Source organism: Carassius auratus, unplaced genomic scaffold, assembly GCF_003368295.1.
Source record: "Carassius auratus strain Wakin unplaced genomic scaffold, ASM336829v1 scaf_tig00026283, whole genome shotgun sequence".
Taxonomy (NCBI): Eukaryota; Metazoa; Chordata; class Actinopteri; order Cypriniformes; family Cyprinidae; genus Carassius; species Carassius auratus.
Window position 1 is genome coordinate 341,507 of NW_020525502.1, and position 23,839 is coordinate 365,345.

At 40.3% G+C, this 23,839-nt stretch overlaps 1 protein-coding gene across 1 annotated transcript in view; it reads right to left on the minus strand.

Moving 5' to 3' along the window:
• LOC113078666 (NACHT, LRR and PYD domains-containing protein 12-like) overlaps nucleotides 1-23,839 on the minus strand; it is a 49,384-nt gene that overhangs the window by 1,030 nt on the left and 24,515 nt on the right. The window contains exons 5-6 of the mRNA XM_026250996.1: nucleotides 22,047-22,220; nucleotides 3,421-3,594 (exon numbers count right to left, since the gene is read on the minus strand). Coding sequence (XP_026106781.1) covers nucleotides 3,421-3,594; nucleotides 22,047-22,220 — 348 coding nt within the window. The remainder of the gene's footprint in view (nucleotides 1-3,420; nucleotides 3,595-22,046; nucleotides 22,221-23,839) is intronic.

Genomic DNA, 23,839 nt, shown 5'->3' on the forward strand with positions numbered 1-23,839 from the left:
AGGATTGAGAGGATGCTGCTGATCATATCCTTTCTTCTATATATATATATATATATATATATATATATATATATATATATATATATATATAATCTCATTAATATTGTGTAATTATAAATCAAGTGTTTGATCAGTATTTAACCTCCAAGATTGTTGTATGATTTAACTAAATAAGTAAAAAGTCATCTTTATACATATAGATAGATGCATGCTGCTTACACAGATATATATTTTCTCCTTTAGAAGTGTTTAGAAGTAACAGACACGAGCATATGTGACCCGTCACGGAAACCAGTGACACAAGTCAGCAGCACAACTTTCGAGCAAAATGAGAAAGAAGTGATTTTTTTTTTCAAAATTGGTGATTTTCGTTTTTTTGCAGAATCTGTTAGTTGATATCACAAAGAAGCCTCTCCGTGTTTGAGATAGCAGTATTGGTATATTTAAAAGCGTACATTTTGAGGTTGAAATCAGCTAGTTTGTCTGAGATTCTAGCACGCAGTAGGGGCGTTTCATTGTCTGTCTGTATTTTCATACTGGATAAGCCGGCTTTTGTTTCTTTTGTTATTGCCCCCGTCCTCCGAGGGAAGCGTGGCTACTTAGTATGCAGCGTTCTGGCCGGCTGTACCTGATATCAAAATTCAGTGAAGATGTACGGCGCAAAGATGAACGCAGATGAGCTGAACCGTGGCCGTTACACCGAAAATGCTTTGAAGTACTTCTTTGACAAGCCGGATGCTTATAAACAAGCGCTCACTGATTCTGAAGACGATCTGAATGACGATGAAAGCGGCATAATAAGACTGTATAATATCCCTAATCTACAACTGAGCGAAGATGACGACGAGGAAGAATGTATTGGACTGGCGTCAGACGAGTTGGACCGTAAGATATCAGAGGCTATTATCGATAGTAACATTTGATGGGGATAAAGACAGAGAAATGGGGAAAATCCGTAACATTTAGAGGCAAACAGACGGACAGTGCAAACTTCGGAGATGGTTACATCCACAAAGACGACTCCGGGTGAGTTTCCATAAACATCAAAGTTTGTCGTTTTGTGTTCATTCTAAGAACACATACACATTATCTCATGTTTAGTCCATGTTTAGACCTTCCCATATCTACCTATTGTTACTAGCTAGCTCATAGCTCATCGGTTATCACAGAATCCTGTTAAAAAAGTCCTAATGCTACACAATGAAATCAATTCACCAAGTTTTATGTAAAAAACCAGCAAATAAATAAAATTAGCATCAATATGTGCTTTTTGTTTACATAAACATTAAAATAATAACATTAAAAATGATGGCCACATTTGAAAGATTAAAGATTTTTTATAAAAAGATAAAACTCACATATTTCAAGCTCTAAATCAATTTTTATAAAGGTAAAAAAAGATAAATTTCCTGACATTTACAATGCACATTCTCCTTTATTATTAATAGTATGCGGTCAGATTTTTCCCGTTGTGTCTGTCGTTGCTATGCAGGGGGTATGGCTTATCTAAATGAGATGTAAATGAGCCCCATTGTCACTCGCAGCAGTGAGAACTCCACAATCTTCAGAGGCTATTTCCTGCTTTTTCAGCTTTTTTGAGTGCCTACCTTCAAATGGCCACAACTTCTCCAAATATTATCGGATTTCCATGTGTTACACATCGGTTGGAGACTACACTTTCAGAATCTGTGAATAACTCAAAATGCCCCAGAACCAACTTGTGTCCCTACTTTCCGTGATTGGTCACATATGTGAGTGTATTCCTTCTCCTAGGGTCACAAGGTCAGCTAAAAGGGTCAGGAGAGGCCCTTCCTCTACGTGCGCTGAGAGGGACGAAATGTAGCACTATGACATTTAGAAATGTATACTAGGTATTAAGAATCCTGTTCTAGCCTGTATTTCTATTCCTCAAGATTAATGTTGCCCTATTATGTGTGTGTATCCAACCGTAGTGATAAAAGACTTGCCAGTGCTTAGAGGACCTTGAATTGTAGATATGGGCTTGTGTGTGTGTGTGTGTGTGTGTGTGTGTCAGCACCTATGTTCTGTACAGAAGAATAGTTTCTGCTGACATTGCTGACATCTGGACCTGAGATGAAGTGTCTTCGTCACCCGTGTTGACGCCGGCTACAATCATTGGAGATATGCTGAAGATGTTTATGCCCATATGTGAATATTGTCTTCTAAGTCTATCAGATTGCTGCTGACCAGCGATTTGACGCAACTAATGTCTTCTGTCTGGAGTGTAACTGTGGTTGATTTTGTATTGTACTGGAGAGCGGCCTACGAACTTTGTTGACAGTATTGAAGCTGACTTCTGTTTATGAAACTGCAAACTATTTTCTTCAAGTAAAATTATTATTATTAATTTAATTAATCTCTGACTCCTGGTCTTCATTGTGACAACACCTGGTCCTTTAGTTATAACTGTAATTCCCCTAACAGCATGATGTGGTTGCTTTGTGGTTGATAATGTGTTCAGGGTGGTTTCTAGAGTATTGCTATGTGATTGCTAAGGTAGTCAGGGTGGTTTCTATGTTGTTGCTATACAGTTGCTAGGGTACTTGGGTGGTTGCAATGCAGTTGATAACATGTTCTGGTTGGTCGCTATGTGGTTGCCAAGGTACACAACATGGTTGATAGGGTGTTGCTGTGCAGTTGCTAGAGTACACGGGGTGGTTGCTAGTAGGGCTTTGCATCACCAGTAAAGTAACAATACGTATCCCAATAGGGGACTGCAATGAATTTCACCTCAGCAGAATTAAGTAAAACAATGGTTTATGAAGCATTGCATAGTGTAGGACCACTGCAAACTGTAGGCAGAGCAGACAGTCAACCTCTGCATTATGTAGAGCCTCCAGAACTGTATAATATCAGTAATGGTGTAGTATTCACATTTCAACATTGGGCACTCTTGACCAGGTACAATATTCTGATTGTTTGAATCTTGTTTTAGTAACACTTCCCAGTGTGCGGTGAATTCACAAAGGGAGGTTGCACATTTAAAGCGAATCTATTCTTCAAAACATGAATTCAAAGTTTTTTTCAGCTGTTGTGGTTATCACAAAACATCACACACTGTTACTCACGAGGAAATCTCGCTCTCAAAATCACATAAGATATAATATGTGCAAAACATTGCTTTAAAAAAAAAAAATATTATATATATATATATATATATATATATATATATATATATATATATATATATATATATATATCCTCCATTGTGTTTTCACTGTATGCTCCTCTTTTAAAATCAGATAGGGAGTGAGTTAAAAGTACTATTTTGTTTTGTTTGAGCAGCTTAGTTAATATTTTAATCTTCAGAAAAGTCTAAATATTGTTGCATAAAGATATACCCAAAGACACTGAAATGTTTAATCAATAAAACCTAAAAGCTCTTCATGCTCAACTTACTTGAATTTGTCCAGTGAGCAGTTTGGATCCTCCCGTTTTTCCTGGAGCAGCTTGACTCCTGAATCTCCTGGGTGATTATAACTCAGATCCAGCTCTCTCAAGTGTGAGGGGTTTGAAGTCAGAGCTGAAGATATATAACGACATCCCTCCTCTGTCACCATACAGCCAGACAACCTACAAAAACATACAGCAGCAGCCCACATCACATTAGTTAGTTTGTTCTGTATATAACATTGTGTTGTATCATTTTTGTATTGAACTGATTATTCAACATAAAGTATTGTGCATATTTGTTGTTATTCTGATCTTGTCAGTTGAGTCAAACGTGTAATATTCACAGAGACAGAACTGTCACTTTATGAATATGTGCAATTAGCTTGTTTGTGTAATGAAAATCAGATTATTTTATTTTAAAGATGACCGAGAAATGCGCTGAGGAGGTAGAAGCATAGAAACATATACTATTTTCACAAGCCTCATACAAATGTGCTGATATGAGGACATTCTCAGACCTCAGAATTAGTTCTCAGTCATTTGACTGGTTGAAACATTCCTTTTGGCTGCAAATTACCATATTTCATATTTATAATATTCATTTTTAATTTATGGATAATGATTTGTGATTTGTGTAATTTTGTGCTTACAGTTATGGCCAAAAGTTTTGGCAGTGACAGCAAACTTTGTAAAACACAATTTCTATTTCAGTGGTATACTGAAAAACGATGACAAGCATATCATAAGTTTTAAAGGCTTTGATTTGCAAAAAAATGAGTATTTACAGTGTTGACCCTTGTTCTTCATAACCTCTGCAATTCATTCTGGCATGCTGGATATTAGCTTCTGGGCCAAATCCTGATAAATGCTTATCCATTTTTGCCGTTTTCTCGGAGTTGATCACAATTTGTGGGCTTCTGCTTGTCCACTCACCTTTTGAGGACTGACCACAGGTTTTCTTTAGTATTGAGATTGGGGGAGTTGCCTAGCCACAGATCAAAAATCTCAATGTAATGATGTTCGAGCCACTTCTTTATCACTCTTGCTTTGTGACATGGTGCTCCATCATGCTGAAAAAAGCACGGATCATCACCAATTTGCTCATGATTCATTAGACAAAGTCACTCTTGCAGGCGTTTTGACACCATTCTTTATTCATGGCAGTGTTTCTCCCTGCATTTCGAAGATGCTTGTTTTACAAACAAGGCCCAGTTTGACGACGGATTTGCGTATCGTTTATTTTTTTAAGGATTAAGCAATCCCAACGAAAAAGGGTCAGTATCGTGTGTTGGAACCGCAGGCGGTGAGTAAAACTGCTTAGAATATCTCTGCCTCCTTGTTAGTGCGTCCGCCTCCCATGCCAGAGACCCGGGTTCGAGCCCCGCTCGGAGCGAGTCGTTGCTGATGCTGCTCTCGTTCAGTTTCAGCCTCAGGATCTGATTCTGGATCATAAATAAACGGCTGAATCTGACTGTTAGCCATGGTTTGTTTTGGGTGGTTTTTCACGGTAATGTCACAGTTTCCAAACGCTCTTGGTCGTGTTTTTCCGGGAAAATATAATAAAACTAAAGACTTTTTGGAGTTATGAAGGATGCAGTACTACTCTATAGGTACTCAAGATTAACAGGATATTGAGTGAAAACGAGCATTTCACCCCCCCTTTAAACATTTTGTAAATAGCACAAATAAATAAAAATAAATGAACATACAAATTAAACAATTTCAAACAGGGCCCACTGGTACAACCTTCACCGGGTCCCCGCTGACCCCAGCTATGGCCCTGCTCACGCCTGTTTCACACATACTCGATCTGCAGTGCGTGTGCATTACGTATGTGGTGCAGCACGGACCCTGATGTGCTTTTACACAGGACAAGTTTGCTTCTCGGTACGTAAATTATCACTGTACTGCTGCAGACGTAAACGCTCATGGAATGCAACTAGAATCCGTTAACATTGGTGCGTAAAAAAATATGCAGCGCATATGCACTGCAGACGGAGTATGTGTGAAACAGGCATAAGGTTGTTTGCACCTTGTGCAACGTGGAATTAGTTTACAGCTTTTTCAAGCACTTTGGGATGCATTTTGGAAACAGGAGATGAGCCCCTGGTCTAATGCACCACCTAGATTGATAAACTCCTTCTCAAAGACTTACTGTTTGTCAATTTTAATTGGTTAACACACATATTCTGAATCCCTTTGGCAGAATTCGAATTAGCCATTTTAATCTAGATTAATTTCAAGATCACAGTGAGATTAAAAAAATTATCTATGCCCACCACTAATATAAATATTTATTTTACAATGTGGTGTATCTACATTACTGGTGAAAGAGGCTCCTGACTTGGTAAAAGCAAGTTTTTTGAGTTGTTAGGCTCTTGTTGGAGCTTCCTCATCCTCTCAGCTGTTCTTGAGCCTGTTAGCTCCCCTCCCTTGAGGATTGCTGTGCCGAGATCACAGTTCCTAGTGCTCTTTCAACAGAGATATGTGGCTGTTAGGCTCTTGTGGGCCTCCTCGGAGTCGCTCTTCAGGCGAGCTTTCGAGTACCCCCCCTCATCTGAGGGCCTTCTTGCCGATTACAACACTTAGCATGGTTAGTACTCCTAGCTTAGTATTCTAGCTTCTGAGTTGTTGGCAGTGTGTCTAGTGTTTAGTAGTTGGTCTCCTCTCATTTTAGCGGAATGAAACCGCCATTCTTAAGAGCTACTCAACTAGTTTGGGTTTTGTTAGGCTTCCTCTTGTTTAACCCTCTGAAGTCGATTAACGCGTATACGCGTTATGAGGCATTTTCATTTTCAACCCCGAAAATATCTTAAATTACACTTTCAGTTTTGATCATACAGATAAGAGCAATACATCAATCAAATCTGTAAAAAGGGGCTACTTTTTTGCATACAGACATAATAACAACAAAACTTGGTGCACTTATAAAGTAAAGATAACAAACAAGGTGTGCTGTCTGCAGCCTTTGTATGTGCTGATCTTCATTTAGACACACGTCATTAAAATGAACTGTAACTCAGTGAATACTCAACAAAGAGACATAAGAGATATATCTATAGAAGAGACATGAGAGATATATCTACAGAAAGCTTGACATGTCTACTTTTAAGCTAAAAGTGCTGTCGAAAACAAATATTCTGTGATAAAGTAATCCATATGAGAACAATGCGAGGTCCATTTTTCACGTCTCCCTTCATTATCTTCTAATGTGACCACGCACCTGCGCTGAACGCGCTATTCAGATTCTAATGTTTCACTGAAGCGCGCTGTTTGAATACACTCACACAACAGAAGACAACGCAGCGAGACTGTTTTTCGAGTTTTTTTTATTTTACTGTTTGCTTCACGATGAGAGGAGAGACATAATTCACCCCAAAAAGATGTGATGTGGCTGAGGATTTGAGATTTGGGTATCTTCAGAAAAAAAGAAGTGCTTTATTCAGCAGAGATCATAAACATGAGTAAGTCTCTTTTTATTTATTTATATACTTGTACTAGTTTTCACATAACGTGTAAACATTTTACTAGTTAGACTTTTTCCAAACTATAATTCCTGACTAAATGTATAATTAAGTGAAATATTATGAAGTTTCAATAACAATATACAATACTATACCATTCAAAAGACTACTATAATACTATACCATTCTTGATGTAAATAATATAAATGTAACAAATAAAGATAACTTTACAATGTAACAAACAATGCTGTTATTTCAATTTATCCCCCCTAAAAAAAACGGAAAAAAAAATATTCTCAGCTCTTTTCAACATTAATAATAATAATAATTTTTTGTAGAAAATAAGATTGTTAAAAGGATTTCTGAAGGATTGTGTGAATGAAGTAATGATGCAAAAAATTCTGTTTGAAAGTCAGCTTTGATTGTTCCTAATAAACTGTTTAACTGCTCCCCCAAGTGGATATTCAATTATGTTGTGGGATAATGAAATATATTCTAAATAAACTACAAACATAAAATTATATAGATTTATTTTGTCCTCACATTCTTGTAACTCCTCCCTCTCAGTGACAACAGCTGACTGAATGGCTCATTATGCAGCTCATTATTCAGGGCTTTGTCTTCTCAGGTGTAAATCACAATGATATTCATGATAGTTGATGCCTACTCGCATATGACTTTTACCAACAAAAATTGTCTTAAATTTAAATCAATATATTGTTTTATGTGAGTGAGTAAACAAGATGATTTTCACATAATTTAGAAAGAAAAAATGTAGGCTACAAGCTTAAGTTCTCAAAAGTCCCGGGAACCAATGTTCTGTATGTGTTTTATGGCCTTATTCAAGCGATTTAACTTTTCGTTTTTTCGCTAACCACGTATAACATTTTTTTTCTCAAAAACACAATCATGTACATACATGCATTTCACTTATTATTATAGCCCAGTTTATGCTGATTACAGTGAGATTAGACTTTAGCCATTTAGATGTGTATAAGAAACTGAAAAAAACACAAATGTCAGGGCATGACAAAACTTTTCTCAGCCCCAAAAATACCCTCAGACTCCAGAGGATTAAGAAAGTTAACCTTCTAAAGCCTCTGCTCCTCATAGCTCGCTTAAACAGCATTATTGTTTTCAATTATTGTCATTATTGTATGCTCCTTTTTTGTGAGCCTTGCTAATTGTCTTTAGCGCTGAGTGTTGTCAGGCCTCCTCTCGCTCTAGAGAGTCGTCATGCTGAGGCCTCCATTCTTAAGAGTTTCTCTAATAGGGGTTGAGTGCTAGGCTTCCTCTCGTTTAAGAGAGTCATCCTGCTAAAGCATCCACTCCCTAGAGCTCCGCTTAGGCAGTAATGTGAGTAGTAGGCTCTTTTTATTTGAGTCCCCACTACATGCCTCTGGCATTGAGTGTAGTTAGGTCTCCACTCAGTTTAGAGAGTCTTTATGCTGAGACCTCCACTTTTTGAGCTCCAGACTCTGGCGGATGAGTTAGTCTATGATGATTAGAGCTTAAGCCTGTCGTATAGCCTAGCGCGTTCTCTAGTAGAGATGCTGTTCCTCAAGTCCTGATTTGGGGAGACAGTTACCTAGGCACTTATCCCTCAGCATGGCAGCATTGGTATACCGTTCCCATAGCGCTCTCTAGAGGATGCAGTGTGAAGTTCCCTTTCAAAAGCGAATGTCTCAGGTTTGGAAAGTTAAATTAACTTAGATAATGTTCCCTCTTAATTTAAAACTTGACTGAAATGTGTTGTTAAAGCTCTGTATAAAGCTGTTTTTCACCCCCTTCCCCGTTTCCCTGTCCACTTCATCCTCCAAATTTTCCAGTAGGTCAGACTCCAGCATTCCACTGCTTCACAGAAAGCTGGGGTTTGAGGTCTGATGTTGCAGTGTAAACAATAGAGGGCCTGAGATTATTTCAGTGCAAAGAAAAAACCAAGGAAAGGACCGGGTTTTTTTTTGAGTCTTTGTTTTACTAACCAAATTCAGGAAGAAGCACGTGCGGATAATTAACACGGCCAGTCCATCATCAGTAATTACACCATCTATCCAAACAGCACTAGAGAGAACCCCTATAAATAATTAAAGCAGCCTTACCTTCATTATCTCTAATCTAGTGTTGTCACGGTACCAAACTGTCATTATTCAGTACCAATACCAATGAAAATCTACGGTTCTATGGTTTGACTATACTTTAGGCAAGGTAAATTTATTTATATAGCACATTTCGTACAAAATGGTAATTCAAAGTGCTTTACATGAAAGTAAAATAATCATGAAGAACTAAAATAAAACTTTTAAACTTTTAAAATGAATTAAACATTTAAAAAAAGTTAGAAAATGATTTTACATAAAAAAAATAAAATAGTGAAAATATAGTGCAATCAGTTCGGACATTGCACAGTGCTCATTCAATAAATGCACAGCTAAAAAGATGCGTTTTGAGTCTAGATTTAAATGTGACTAGTGTTTTAGCACATCAGATCTCTTCTGGAAGCTGATTCCAACTGCAGGCAGCATAGTAACTAAAGGAGGACTCCCCTTGTTTTGTGTGAACCCTTGGTATTTCTAACTGACGCGATCCTAGTGATCTGAGTGCTCTGTTAGGTTTATGTTCAGTGAACATATCTGCAATATATTTCAATATACTTTAAATATTTACACAGTTTGGATTAAATTAATTTTCAAAGGATTTTTAATTTTAAAGCCAAGAATAACAATTAAGTTAGCTTAAAAATTATAAATCAAAAAGCCCAGAACTACTTTTATGACTGACCCCTGTTTCACACCGCAAGCGTGAGTGGAGTATTTTTTTTTCGCCGTCCATATTAATCAATGAGTGCATTCACACCGGGACCAGGAGCAGCGCATGAGCATCAAGCAGGAGCGCCGCGTGAACAGCAGTGCAGCGGGGGTTTCGGCGTCCGGTCTATTTTTGCTGTGCTGCTCACGCTCAATTAAAGTGAAAGCACACTTTTGATGGACAAAATAAATGTGATTTAACACAAAACGTGTTCAAAATGCACAGAATAAGCATGTCAAGAGTTTTAACAACAATGCCAATTTCTAGTGTTTTAACAATTATGCCAGAAAAGATAATTAAGTATAACAAACATGTATTTACCCATTTCAACTTTTTAATTAATCTTTTTGTGTGAAAGTATGGTGTATTGTTATAAAAACAAATGTTGAAAGAATTATACCCATTGTTTGAAATGGTTATACTGTCTGCCGAACACGCTTTGCAGCCGCTGCTGTGATGCTGTACTTCTACGCTTCCAAGTGTGAATACTTGCGAGAGTCTGCTGCTGCAGTGACGATGTAGTTGCGCAGACATGCTGCTCGCGCACCACTCACGCTTGCGGTGTGAAACAGGGGTGATACACTAAGTAGACATTCAAAAGCACGTACCGCCGCGGCGGCGGTATAAAGTGCATTTGCAGCCTTTGACCGCTGAGTGGCGCTTTAACCACAAGTTATTAAACAAGCGCATCAAAGCACATTTTCGCTAATAGCCGTCAGTTTTGCCTCACTGATGTGTTAGATTTGATGGCTTCAGTCAGACGAAAGTTTGGTACTTAGGAAGTTATGTGCATTTCTCAGAACGAGAAAGAGTCTGTGCTTATATTTTCTAAGCTACATGGTATTTGTCAGGGTTTGGGTAGAAGGATGAGGCGAGGACTCAATGATGCAGAGAGAAGGGCTCTTTAATAGTAATAATAATAAAATAAACAAACAAAAACTACCCCGTAGGGGAAAACAGACAAAACTTGACTGGCAAGGCAAGACACGATGTGCACAGACAAATATTAGACGACGAACTAGCAACCAGACTGCAAACACAAGGACAATAAATAGGGAGCTAATGAGGAGGGTAACGAGGGAACACATGTGGGGAAAATTACATCAATAATCAGGTAACAAGATGGGTGGGGTCAAGACAATTGACGAGAGCACATGGCACATAGGAACAAAGACAAAAGCCATGTGCTCACAAAAACAAGCACATGGCCAGCAAACCAATCACAAGCCATGTGCTTGAATAGGACACAAACACACAGTTAATGAGCAAGCTCATAAACTACGTGTTCACACCAGACAGCACGCAGCCAGTAAAAACTAAGCTGCGTGCGACAGCACAAGACAAAATATAAGTAAGCACACAGCCGATAACTCGAGCTGTGTGCAACAATACAAGACAACACAAAACAGAACATGGAGCGCGAGTGTTCGGTCCCTGACACGAAACCGAAACTCAGCAAGACATGAGTGCCAGGATCCGAACACCACGCTCCAACATGAAACAGGACACACAGACAAGAGCGCACGGCTCGAGCAGTCTCGAAGCCGCGCGCTCACATGAAAACAATGACATGAGGAGAGTATCAGGGCTCTGTCACAAAACCATGAATACCACTAAACTGAAGTGACAGAACCCTGACACTAGCCCCCCTCAAAAGGGACGCCACCTGGCGTACCTAACGAGGAACACCCAAAAACAAGACGGGAACAAGACAGCACAGGCATGGCAACACAAACCCGGTACACAACAGAACACACGACATGGAAATCAAGATACAGACAAAATAGGGGAGGGAGGGAAGGGAGGGAACCAAGGAGACTCAGGCAGTCCAGGAGTCCCAGCAGTGGGCCAGGGTGGAGCCGGAGAGATGAGCCAGCGAGGATCTGGCCTAACAGAAACCCCGACAGACCACCAGGGCGGTGCCGGAGGGATGGACCAGCGAGTATTCAGCCTAACAGGAACCCCGGCAGACCAGCAGGGTGGAACCAGACGGAGAGACCAGGAGGCCTCCAGCCAAACAGGGACCCCGACAGATAGGAAGGGCAGAGCTGGCATGGCACTCATCAAGGGCAGAGCCGGCATCAGGGCAGGGAGCATAGACGGAACCGGCATCAGGGCAGGGAGCTTGGGCGGCGCCGGCAGGGCAAGGAGCTTGGGCGGCGCCGGCAGGGCAAGGAGCTTGGGCGGCGCCGGCAGGGCAAGGAGCTTGGGCATGACTGGGATGGCCTCCAGGCCAGCAGTGGGCTCCTGAATGGCCTCCAGGCCATGTGGGATGGAGGAAGCCTTTCTTCTCCTCCTCCTCCGTCTCTGAGAGGGGGGCGCTGCAGCCTCATCAGGCTCCTCTGGGGGCGCTGCAGCCTCATCAGGCTCCTCTGGCAGTGGCGGGGTAGAGCCATTCCTCTTCTTACCCCTCTTCCGTCTACGAGAGGGAGGTGCTGCAGTCTCTTCGGCCACCTCTAGGGGTGCTGCAGCCTCATCAGGCTCCTCTGGGGGCGCTGCAGCCTCATCAGGCTCCTCTGGCAGTGGCGGGGTAGAGCCATTCCTCTTCTTACCCCTCTTCCGTCTACGAGAGTGAGGTGCTGCAGTCTCTTCGGCCACCTCTAGGGGTTCTGCAGTGTCGCAAATCGCCTCAGGGGGTGCTGCAGCTCCTTCATCCACCACAGGTGGATCTGCAGCTTTGACGGGGACCACAGGCAGCACTGCAGCCTCCTTAGCTGGGGAACGTGCCACAAACTCCACAAATTCCCCAAACGACAGGTGGTCCAGCCCCCTCATTCTCCACCAGCTGAGAGGCTCATCAAGGGCATAATTGAAGAGGTCCTTGAGGGCCGCATCATTAAACTCCAATCCCTCTGCAGTACCACTGAACTCCAGGGCAAAATCCCTCACACCAGTCCCTTGTTGATGAAGAGAGATCAAAGTCTTAAACTGGAGCATATGCTGGTAGTGGGGGCTGGAGAGGGTGGAGGCTGGTGGACGGTGCAATCCCTTCTTCCGCTGAGTCCTCATACTGGCTAGTTCGTTCTGTCAGGGTTTGGGTAGAAGGATGAGGCGAGGACTCAATGATGCAGAGAGAAGAGCTCTTTAATAGTAATAATAATAAAATAAACAAACAAAAACTACCCCATAGGGGAAAACAGACAAAACTTGACTGGCAAGGCAAGGCAAGACACGATGTGCACAGACAAATATTAGACGACGAACTAGCAACCAGACTGCAAACACAAGGACAATAAATAGGGAGCTAATGAGGAGGGTAACGAGGGAACACATGTGGGGAAAATTACATCAATAATCAGGTAACAAGATGGGTGGGGTCAAGACAATTGACGAGAGCACATGGCACATAGGAACAAAGACAAAAGCCATGTGCTCACAAAAACAAGCACATGGCCAGCAAACCAATCGCAAGCCATGTGCTTGAATAGGACACAAACACACAGTTAATGAGCAAGCTCATAAACTGCGTGTTCACACCAGACAGCACGCAGCCAGTAAAAACTAAGCTGCGTGCGACAGCACAAGACAAAATATAAGTAAGCACACAGCCGAAAACTCGAGCTGTGTGCAACAATACAAGACAACACAAAACAGAACATGGAGCGCGAGTGTTCGGTCCCTGACACGAAACCGAAACTCAGCAAGACATGAGTGCCAGGATCCGAACACCACGCTCCAACATGAAACAGGACACGCAGACAAGAGCGCACGGCTCGAGCAGTCTCGAAGCCGCGCGCTCACATGAAAACAATGACATGAGGAGAGTATCAGGGCTCTGTCACAAAACCATGAATACCACTAAACTGAAGTGACAGAACCCTGACAGTATTAAACCATATTTTAGATTGGACATATTTAAAAGGTGTGCAGTATTATTTATATTATATTAATTATACGTTATATTATTCAGAAATTGAGAAATTAACATTAAGAAATTGTTGCATGTTTAAATGTGAAGCACTGTATAATTTCGTTCCCATTATTTAGGCCTAATTTGCCTAAAACAAGAAACGAATAAAATTAAACCGGCACGATTAAATCTTTGAAACTCTAAAGAATTAATAAAACGTCCTCACGATTAAACTCAAGTTCTCTCATTATAATCAACAATATTCACACAATGTAAAAAAAAAAAGATTTAGTAATTGACAACTAAAAGTAATTTTAGAGTAATGTTAGAGTCTGCACTGCGGATCATTTCAGAAAGATAACCACTTTAACACCAGTATTAAAGACTTTTTAAAATAAGTTGAGCTCAAAACTCACTCTTAGTTAGCAGCAAGTGTTTTAAATAACTTGAACCGATGTGGATTATAATCACTAAACAAGGCAGAAATATTTATAAGCGATATAAAAGACTATGCACGCTAAACATTAACGTTACCATAGTAAACATGGTAAATATGACCGCTTGAAGAAATCAGATGTCAGCTTCTTATTCTCTATCACAATTGTGTATTTATTAAGTAACATTTTATCTGTCGTCTCGTTCCGTGAGTTTAACTCCACGTTGCATATCATCAAAATATAATGATTTTTGTTCGGGAGCTTTTATAAAAATAGAGAGTCTGCGCTGCTGATCATTTCGGAAAGATAACAGCTATAACAGCAGCATTAAACACTTTTTTAAATAAATCAAGCTCAAAACTCACTTTCAGTCAGCAGCGAGTCTTTAAAATAACTTTATCCGATGTGGATTATAATCACCATACAAGGCAGAAATATTTATAAGCGATGCAAAAGTCTGTGCACGCTAGGCATTAACATGACCATAGTAAACATGGTAAATATGACCGTTTGAGGAAATCAGAAGTCAGCTTCTTATTCTCGTGTATTTAGTAATGTATATTATCTGTCACAAGCTTCATCTCAAGAGTTTAGCTCACGTCATAAAAAATATAATAGCCTAATGTTTTTGTTCGGGAGCTTTTATAAAAATAGAGATATTATCATTCATTCTAAATGTGACGGCTACTGTGGCTAATAAACAGAAACCGACTCGACTGAATAAGCAGGCTATTTTCATAAGTGTTAAAAATAAATAAATAAAATAGAAATAAGTGTATTCATGTGTGATTAATTTTGGGTCCTAATAAATTAAATCAATAGCCTATGATCAATGTATCACTTATTCTACATCGATGCTTTTGAATGTGAATATATAACAAAGCATGCAAACAAACGGCCGCTTTTATCATCTTCGTTTTGTGATCGGGCATGTTCCAGTGACTTTTTCTGATAACTTCTCTTTGTTGGTGAAATAATGAGTTTGCATGACGTTGTTCTGAGAGGCGTGTAAAGGGCGTGTTTTAGTGACGTGCAGCGGTGCTTCAGGCTCCTGTGGAAACCCTGCGCTATTCTGGCCTCGTGCTACTGGCCCGGGGCTATGAGCCCCGCCCGGCCTGCTTTAAGCCCTGGCTCACACTGGCCCGTCAGTGAAAATGCGGCTTGATACCAGAAACACGCTCCGCCTTCACTCCGTGAATAAAGTATTTCAGTATGTTTGAAATGTTATGTTCATAACATAAAATATAAATAAATCAATCAATCAATCACCTTTATTTATATAGTGCTCTAAACAAAATACATTGCGTCAAAGCACTGAACAACATTCATTTGGAAAACAGTGTCTCAATAATGCAAAATGATAGTTAAAGGCAGTTCATCATTGAATTCAGTTATGTAATCTCTGTTCAGTTTAAATAGTGTCTGTGCATTTATTTGCAATCAAGTCAATAATAAAATAACAGGAGAGTTTCAAAGTGGCTTAAGCTATGTGTAAACTTTTTTCCCTATATGACATGCCAAACTAATCTTTAATTGCTGCTTTCTGCTGTGAAAATTTTGTTTGTGATGAAAATAACATCTTTGTCAGTTATTTTATCTAAACAGATCGATTAACATCACAATTTCAAAATCAGATAGCATGCTGCTAATGTACAACTGTAAGATTACATTTGTTTGAACGCATTATTGTGAAAGCGATTGAGTGTGAATCTGTTTAAATCATGCTTTAACCCGAAAATAATCAGTAAAAGAAACAGACTAACTCTTAACATCCCGCTCGACTCTTGCAGACAACCTTCTGATCAAGCTAAATATGTTTGCTGTTGGCATGAATTTTATTTGTGATAAGAAGCTTAAACGAAAAGGAATATGTAATGTGTGAATGTTGCATTTCTCTCGTCGGAGAGAGCCAGCACTGTGAATATAACCAAAAAGTCCTATATAAACCGGTTCAGCAAGTGAAAGCCTCATAACACTATCCATATGAAAGAGCAATTCACACCTTTATCCTGACCCCACAAGCCATGAATAACTACCCAAAACCCAACCCCCTCCAGCTGAACAGAATTCGGTCTGTGTTTTGGCTCTGAGGAACGGTGTGTTAGTGGGCTGAAACATGCCTGTACTCAGCAGCACTAGGCTACTATTTGTATTCATAATTTTCTCGCAGCCCATATTATTATTTTCACAAGACCATAATGATAATAACAAATCATCAATTAATAATGAATCATTATTTTACGAAAATCATTGTTATTTGTGATCGTGGATGTTTGCCGGAGGCTTTAAGACCAAGCGGAGTCCTCTGTTCCCGCCTCACAGAGCGCGGGTCTCCGAGGCTTCACTGTTTGCGGTTTGACTTCACTGAATCAGATTGAGGCGAATTTATTGATCAAGAGCCCAACATTTAGCAAGGCAGGAAAAGTCTAACGGAAGGAAGACGTATATCATTGAGCTAATGCTGTTAAAGAGAGAGAGAGAAGTAATAATAATAATAATAATAATAATAATAATAAATTTTATTTGTAATGCACTTTACATTTGGACAATCTCAAAGTGCTACAGAGGATCTTAAAATCAAAGTAATTCAATATAAAAAGAAAACAGAACAACATAAGCCTATAAAAACGTTAATTGAAAAGCTTTTATAAAAAGAAATGTTTTTAGGTTGCGTTTAAAAGCATCAGTAGTCTGTGGGGCCCTCAGGTAGTCCGGGAGGGTATTCCACAGCCTCGGAGCAGCCGATGAAAAGGCCCTATCACCCATGCTGCAAAGTTTTGTTCTGGGAATTTGGAGGATGTTTGAGTTTGCAGAACGAAGAGAGTGTGAAAAGGTTGGGTGGGTGAGAAGTTCCTGCAGGTAGAGGGGGGCATGTCCGTGAATACACTAATGGGTGAGGAGGGAAACTTTATACTCAATTCTCAGTGTGACAGGGAGCCAGTGAAGAGATTTCAGGATGGGGGTGATGTGTTCATGCTTGCGCACCCTCATCAGGATTCTGGCAGCGCTATTTTGGATGTATTGAAGTCTCTGGATGCTTTTGCCAGAGATCCCGATGAGGAGTGCATTACAGTAGTCCAGCCTGTAAGAAACAAAGGCATGGACGAGCTTCTCTGCATCCTCCATGCTGAGTGTTGGACGGAGTTTGGCAATGTTCTTGAGATGGAAGAATGAGGTCTTGCATAGGTGTTTAATGTGGGTGTCAAAGGTGAGATGAGGATCCATTTTGACACCTAAATTACTGACCGATGTGGAAAGGGAGATATTTTGGCCGGAAAAAGTGATGCTGGTGATGGTTGAAGTGCAAAGTTGATGTGGTGTACCAATTAAGATGGCATCAGTTTTAGAGCAATTTAACTGAAGGAAATTGAGCTTCATCCACATCTCTATCTCCTCCAGGCAGGTGGTCAGTGTGGATGTTGGTAGGGGAGCAGAGAAAGTGGAGGTTGTACTTAAATACAGCTGTGTATCATCAGCTTAACAATGGAATGATATACCATGTCTACTAATGATTTTACCGAGGGGGAGCATGTAAATGGAGAAAAGTGTGGGACCCAGCACAGAGCCCTGAGGAACACCACAAGTGACATTATGAGTGAGTGATTTGGCTTTGCCCAGGGCAACGTACTCAGTTCTGCCAGTCAGATATGAAATGAACCAGTCATAAACATTTTCTGAAAGTCCAATGGTGTATTTCAGGCGGAATGTTGTGGTCTATTGTGTCAAAAGCAGCTGTTAGATCTAGCAGGATAAGTAGTGATGGGGAACCAGTATCTGCTGCCATCAGAAGGTCAGTGGTGATCCTGACCAAGGCTGTTTCAGTGCTAGGACCAGGGCGGAAACCCGACTGAAATTTTTCAAACAGGTTTTTTTTTTTAAGGTGAGTATGAAGTTGTACTGCAACTGTTTTTCCAAAACCTTTAATAGAAATGGTAGGTTTGAAATGGGCCTATAGTTGCAGAGAACTTCAGGGTCCATAGTTGATATTTTAAGTAGAGGGTTGATGACAGCGGTTTTTAATGTGGATGGGATATGACCAACCAGAAGGGAGTTGTTTATTATCTTGGTGATGAATGGAGAGACAACAGAGAGGTTGGCCTTCAGCAGAGTGGAAGGGAAGGGATCCAGGGCACAGGTGGCCGGCTTCATCTTTCTGATAACATCCTCCACTTCTTCCTGTGTGACATCAGTGAAAGAGCTGAGGGGCTGGACAATCTTCAATGCTGGATCTTCCGTTGGAGAAGGCAGAGCAGCAGTGGTAGTGAGTTGAGAGCGGATATTATTTACTTTTTGTTTGAAAAAGGTAATAAACATATTACACCTCTCCTCAGTGGTCTCAGAGTGGGAGTTTGGGGTTTGAGAAGGTGGTTTATTGTTGAAAAAAGTTGTTTTGAGTTTCCAGGATTGTTATTGATGATAGCGGAATAATACCGTGACCGCGCGTCTCTCAGAGCTTCTGCATAAGCCCTCTTTTGTTCCCTGTATGCCTGTTTGTGAACAGTCAGTCCAGAGGCCTTGAAACGCCGCTCAAGGACACGCCCAGCCGCTTTCATCTTTCGCAGCTCGCAGGTGTACCAAGGTGCTGATCATGTGAATGAGACGGTCCTCGATATCAGAGGGGCATGGAGGTCCAGGAGACTGCTCAGGCACTGGTTATAAAAATCCACCGAGTCAGCAACGGAAACCAAGTCAGAAAGGCCAATGGAGAGAGAGGAGATATGTTGAAGGTCCTGGACCAGGACATCCGCATTGATATTTTTCAACTTTCTGTAGTAGATCTTTCTCTTTGGTTTGATGTGAGAGAAAGGAAGGGGCAACTCCATTGCCACAACCTTGTGATCTGAAACTCCAAGATCATAAACGTGTAGGTTACTGATGAGAGCTGAGTTTGAAATGATTAAATCAAGTATGTGTCCCTTGGAATGTGTGGGGACATCAACATGGTGTTGTAGGTTGAGGGAGTCTAGCAGCTGAAGAAAATCAGCAGCAAGATGACATTAGGGGGTGTCAACATGAATATTTGCGAGCTGCCTCCAAGTAACTGTATCCAGGGGGACAGGCTTCATTTAGGGCAGAGAACACCTCTGGCTGATGCCATGTTTCTGTTAAACACATGAAGTCAAGTCTTTTCTCCCTAATGTGTTCTTCAATCAGTACAGATTTATTATTGATGGATTGAGTGTTAAAGAGTTCGAATTTAACCAATGACTGAGGAGTGAATCTCTGAACTGGACACAAAACATTAAAATCCACTCCTCGCAGGCTGGAATATTTCCAGGCGATATTTCCATTGTTGATAGTGACTGGAGCAGCGGCATTCTGATGACGCGTCAAGCATGCGACGAATGACCAGAGAGAAGGAATGCTTGTTGAAGAGCTGTTTGGATGGTTATGGAAGATGAATTTTCGACCAGATCCTCTATGAATGTACCGCGGACGGCGAAGGAGTCCAAGTTCTTTGATGATGGGGATATTAAATCTAGGTGTGGTTGCGAGATGTAGTCCACGAAGTTGCGAGCTGGAATAGCGGAGTGCCATTCTGACATTAAATGACTGGAGGCCCGTTGCTCTCCCCATCTTCAGTAAGTGTTTTGAGAGACTCGTCAGAGATTACATCGGCTCTGTGCTGCCTGCCTCATTGGACCCGCTACAATTTGCATATCACAGCAACCGTTCTACAGACGATGCTATTGCTTTCACCCTACACGCTGCTCTCTCCCACCTGGAAAATAAGAACACCTATGTGAGAATGCTGTTTGTGGACTACAACTCAGCATTTAACACCATAGTGCCTGCCACACTTGTTGTGAAGCTCCAGACTCTGGGACTAAACAGATCTCTGTGCAGCTGGATCCTGGACTTCCTGACTGGCAGAAGTCAGGTGGTCAGAATGAGAAACAATACTTCATCCCCGCTGACCCTCAACACTGGTGCTCCTCAGGGCTGTGTCCTCAGCCCACTCCTGTACTCCCTGTACACACACTGATGTCACACCTCTTCTTCCTGAGACAGCTGAGGAAGTTTGGAATGAGCCCCAGCATACTCAGAACATTCTACACCTGCATTATAGAGAGCATCCTGATGGGCTGCATCACTGCCTGTTTTGGAAACAGCACCGCTGGCAACCGTAAAGCTCTGAAAAGGGTTGTGTGAACTGCCAGCCACATTGTTGGAGGTGAGCTTCCCTCCCTCCAGGACATCTACACCAGGCGGTGCATAAGGAAAGCCCGGAGGATCATCAGTGACTCCAGCCACCTATCCCATGGACTGCTCTCTCTGCTGCCCTCAGGAAGACATCTCCGCAGCATCCGATCCCGCACTAGCCAACTGAGGAATAGCTTTTTCCCTCAGGCTATCAGACTGATGAACATTCAGAACTAATACACCCTACAGCACCCTAATGCATACTAACACAATATGGTATGCCACACACTGCACTTTAACTCCAACAGTTCAACACTGGACTATACATACACACTGCATTTAATACAATAAACTACCTGTTACCACCAGATACCATCCGATGCACATCCATGACATTTCTGTATACAGTTCACGTACACTCTGTTGTAACTTAGCATATTTTCATGCGTGTATATGTTTACAGAATGCAGAACGTGTACATTCTGTGTATAGTGTACACTGTATAGTGTATATAGTACATTGTACAGTGTAGTGTATAGTGTACATTCCGTGTATAGTGTTTAATCTGTAGGGCTAACTGTGTGTATGTACATATTGCGTATAATGTGTAGTGTTAACTGTAAGTTTGTCTAATAGTACACTGTGTGTATTGACCATATGTATGTGCATATTGCACACTTTCACCTGTTGAAGTCTGTTGGTTATATGTTAACTGTTTCTGCAATTTCTGGAGCAAGCTCCCAAGAATTTCACTCACCAAGTGCTGCTTGACTTGACTTTTTATGAAAAACTTAATTCAAGAAACTCCTCTGTGAGCACTTAACTGCATCATGCTGACTTGGGGAAAAAATCCTTCTTCTATGCTTTCACTATTTCTTAAATCCCTCCTGGTTTCTAGTTTGCATGATCCTTGACCATGTTTGAAACTTTGCATTATTAGAACTTCTTTTATTGATTCAAGACTAATCACTTGTTGAATTGCTCATTTTGAAGTAAGTTTGGATAAAAGTGTCTGGTAAATGAGTCTTTTTCAACATATTAGGTATACAAATAAAAGTTAATATGTGCATATTTTTAAATAAGTTGGAATCTATTATTTTATGATTTCTAGTTTCTTTCTAATAAATTCTTTCATTCTCTTTTTGTTATGCATTTTAAAATCCAAGTGATCCAAACGCATAGCACTTGTGTAAGATAGTATTCAAGTGGAGCATCATTTACTGTGAACTGAGATGCTCTTAGACACAGATGGCACTCTGTTCTAGCTTGTGCTCTTCTAAACAATGTCTGAAACTTTGTATTACAAGCACTTCTTGTGTTTACTTGCCTCTTTATGATGAATCACTTATTGTATTCCTCATTTGTAAGTGTTTTGTAAATGGATAAATGTAAATGTATATAAAAATGTAAAACACCAGATTGTGAACTGCGAGTTTTATAATTTTAGAAATTACACTAAGCCATACTGCATTCTCACAAACTGGTGACGTAGACAATTTCAAATACAGTCCAGGGAAGATCAGTTTTTAATGGCACTTGATGCCTGGTGAGTGGTAATTCTAAACCCTGGCTTAGATGCCATGGTTGTTCAGCACACAGCCACTAGATGGTGCGGCTAGCTTTTGCAGTGCTGTGCAGCGGAGTTCATGCATGGAATCAATTTTTCATCACAATATTTCAACATTTGTTTTCTTCTCAGGTGTACACAGTCAAACGGAGTCATATTTCTCAGGTTGAAAAATGAGTATAATAGGCATCTGTATAAATATGGGGCAGGGGGATTACAACCCTGAAAATTACATGCCTGTTTTTTTTTTTCATTTATTATCTCTTGTTCTAACATTCCATTGAGAGCATATGCCAACTTTGGTGACACAATTTTAAAGTCATTATGATAGCATTTTGTTAATTATTTTATGGTAAACCATTTACCTCAGAATCTCCAGCTGACAGTTTGTTATCTTCAGTCCATCAGAAAGAAGCTTCACTCCAGAATCCTTCAGATCATTGTTACTCAGGTCCAGCTCTCTCAGGATAGAGTTTGATGACAGTAGAACTGATGACAAACTCTCGCAAGACTGTGCAGTGAGAATACAGGACTGTAGCCTGTGTAGAGAACAACAAAAATGTTTTTTAATTTTCTTATTTTTTTTGGTTTACATTCTGGAGCACACTTGCAAAAACCATTGACTAGTGTCCCATAGACTGCCAGGTAAGCTACACTGTCAAGGTCCAGGAAAGTGTGAAAAGCTTTGTCAGAATAGTCTATCTGCCATTAGTGGTTCGACCATAACGTACGAGCGACGAGAATACTTTTTGTACAGGAAAAAATTAATAATGACTTTATTCAACAATGCCTCTCCTCTGTGTCTCTCCAAATTAGCGTAGTGCCATTTTGAGAAATCTGAGCAGTACGCAGGCAACGTATGGTCCTCTGTGTCAGCAGTGCCACAAGGATATGTTTTTTTTTTACGTGGATTTACATTTTGGTTTGAAAAAAACTGCATCAGCGCAGTGCGGCTGACACAGAAGATAGCTGCCTGTGTCCAGCTCAGATTTGCCAATATGCTGCTGACACTGATCTGGAGAGACACAGAGGAGAGGAATTGTTGAATAAAGTGGTTATTTTTGTTTAACAAATATATTAAATCAGTCCTGAAACAATCCAGAAAAGCAATGGGTTGAAAGCCACATGTCCCATGAGTTCATATTATAAATTTGAAGAAGATAAAATTAAAAATATGTTTCCTGCAAACATTTTTCTGAAACTATGTCTAGTCCTTTTCTCCCTCCATCCGGCACATTCTCAGAAATTATTTTCCCAAATTCAAATAGTAACTGAATAATTACTGAATAATTTGGTCTACATGTACAGTTTATGTACATTTGGAAATAAGACACTTTGAGCTTTAACTATCCACCAACCAGAGTTGATAATGTTCATAAAGATAAACAGATGTTGAAGTACCTTGAAAAAAATGTGTACCGCACTGAATGTTTATTTATTTTATATACATACATCAAATCAAACCTGAGCAATCCAGAAAAGTAATGATTTGAAAGACACATGTCTCCTGAGTTTATATTTCAAATTTGAGGAAGATATCATGATGTTTCATGTAAATATTTTTCTGACACTACCTAGTAGTTTTTCTGGCTGGCCATAAAAATCAGCATTCACTCTGATGGCCAGAAATACAGCATTCAAACTTATGGCCGGCCATATAGTCAGTAATTACATTCAATGGTAAAAATAATTTGACAATGACAATGACTATGTTTACATGGGTACAAATAATGTGATTGTTTCCAGTAATTAGAGTAAGCACTTAATCGCATTACGATGTTTACTTGTCAGGAGCAAAGCGCTTCACTTCCGTTTACATGCGATTTCCATTATTCATATTATTATTCACAAAATCTCGCGAGACTTCAGAATAAGCATGGCAGATGATATGCAGGAAGAAATTCCTATTTTCCGAAATCCATATCCCGCAAAAATACAGGAATCCATTGCTCATCTCTCTAGCTGTCGCTAAGAAAGTAGTTCTCCAAAACTGGAAATCAAAAAAATCTTGCCACATCAAACACTGGACAAATTTAATCTTAGAATACATTTCAATGGAAAAACACAGTGCACACAGAAGGAAGCAATCATCAGCCTTTGAAGACACCTGGTCCCCATTTTTGACATTTCTTAATACCACACAAACATAATTACAAGC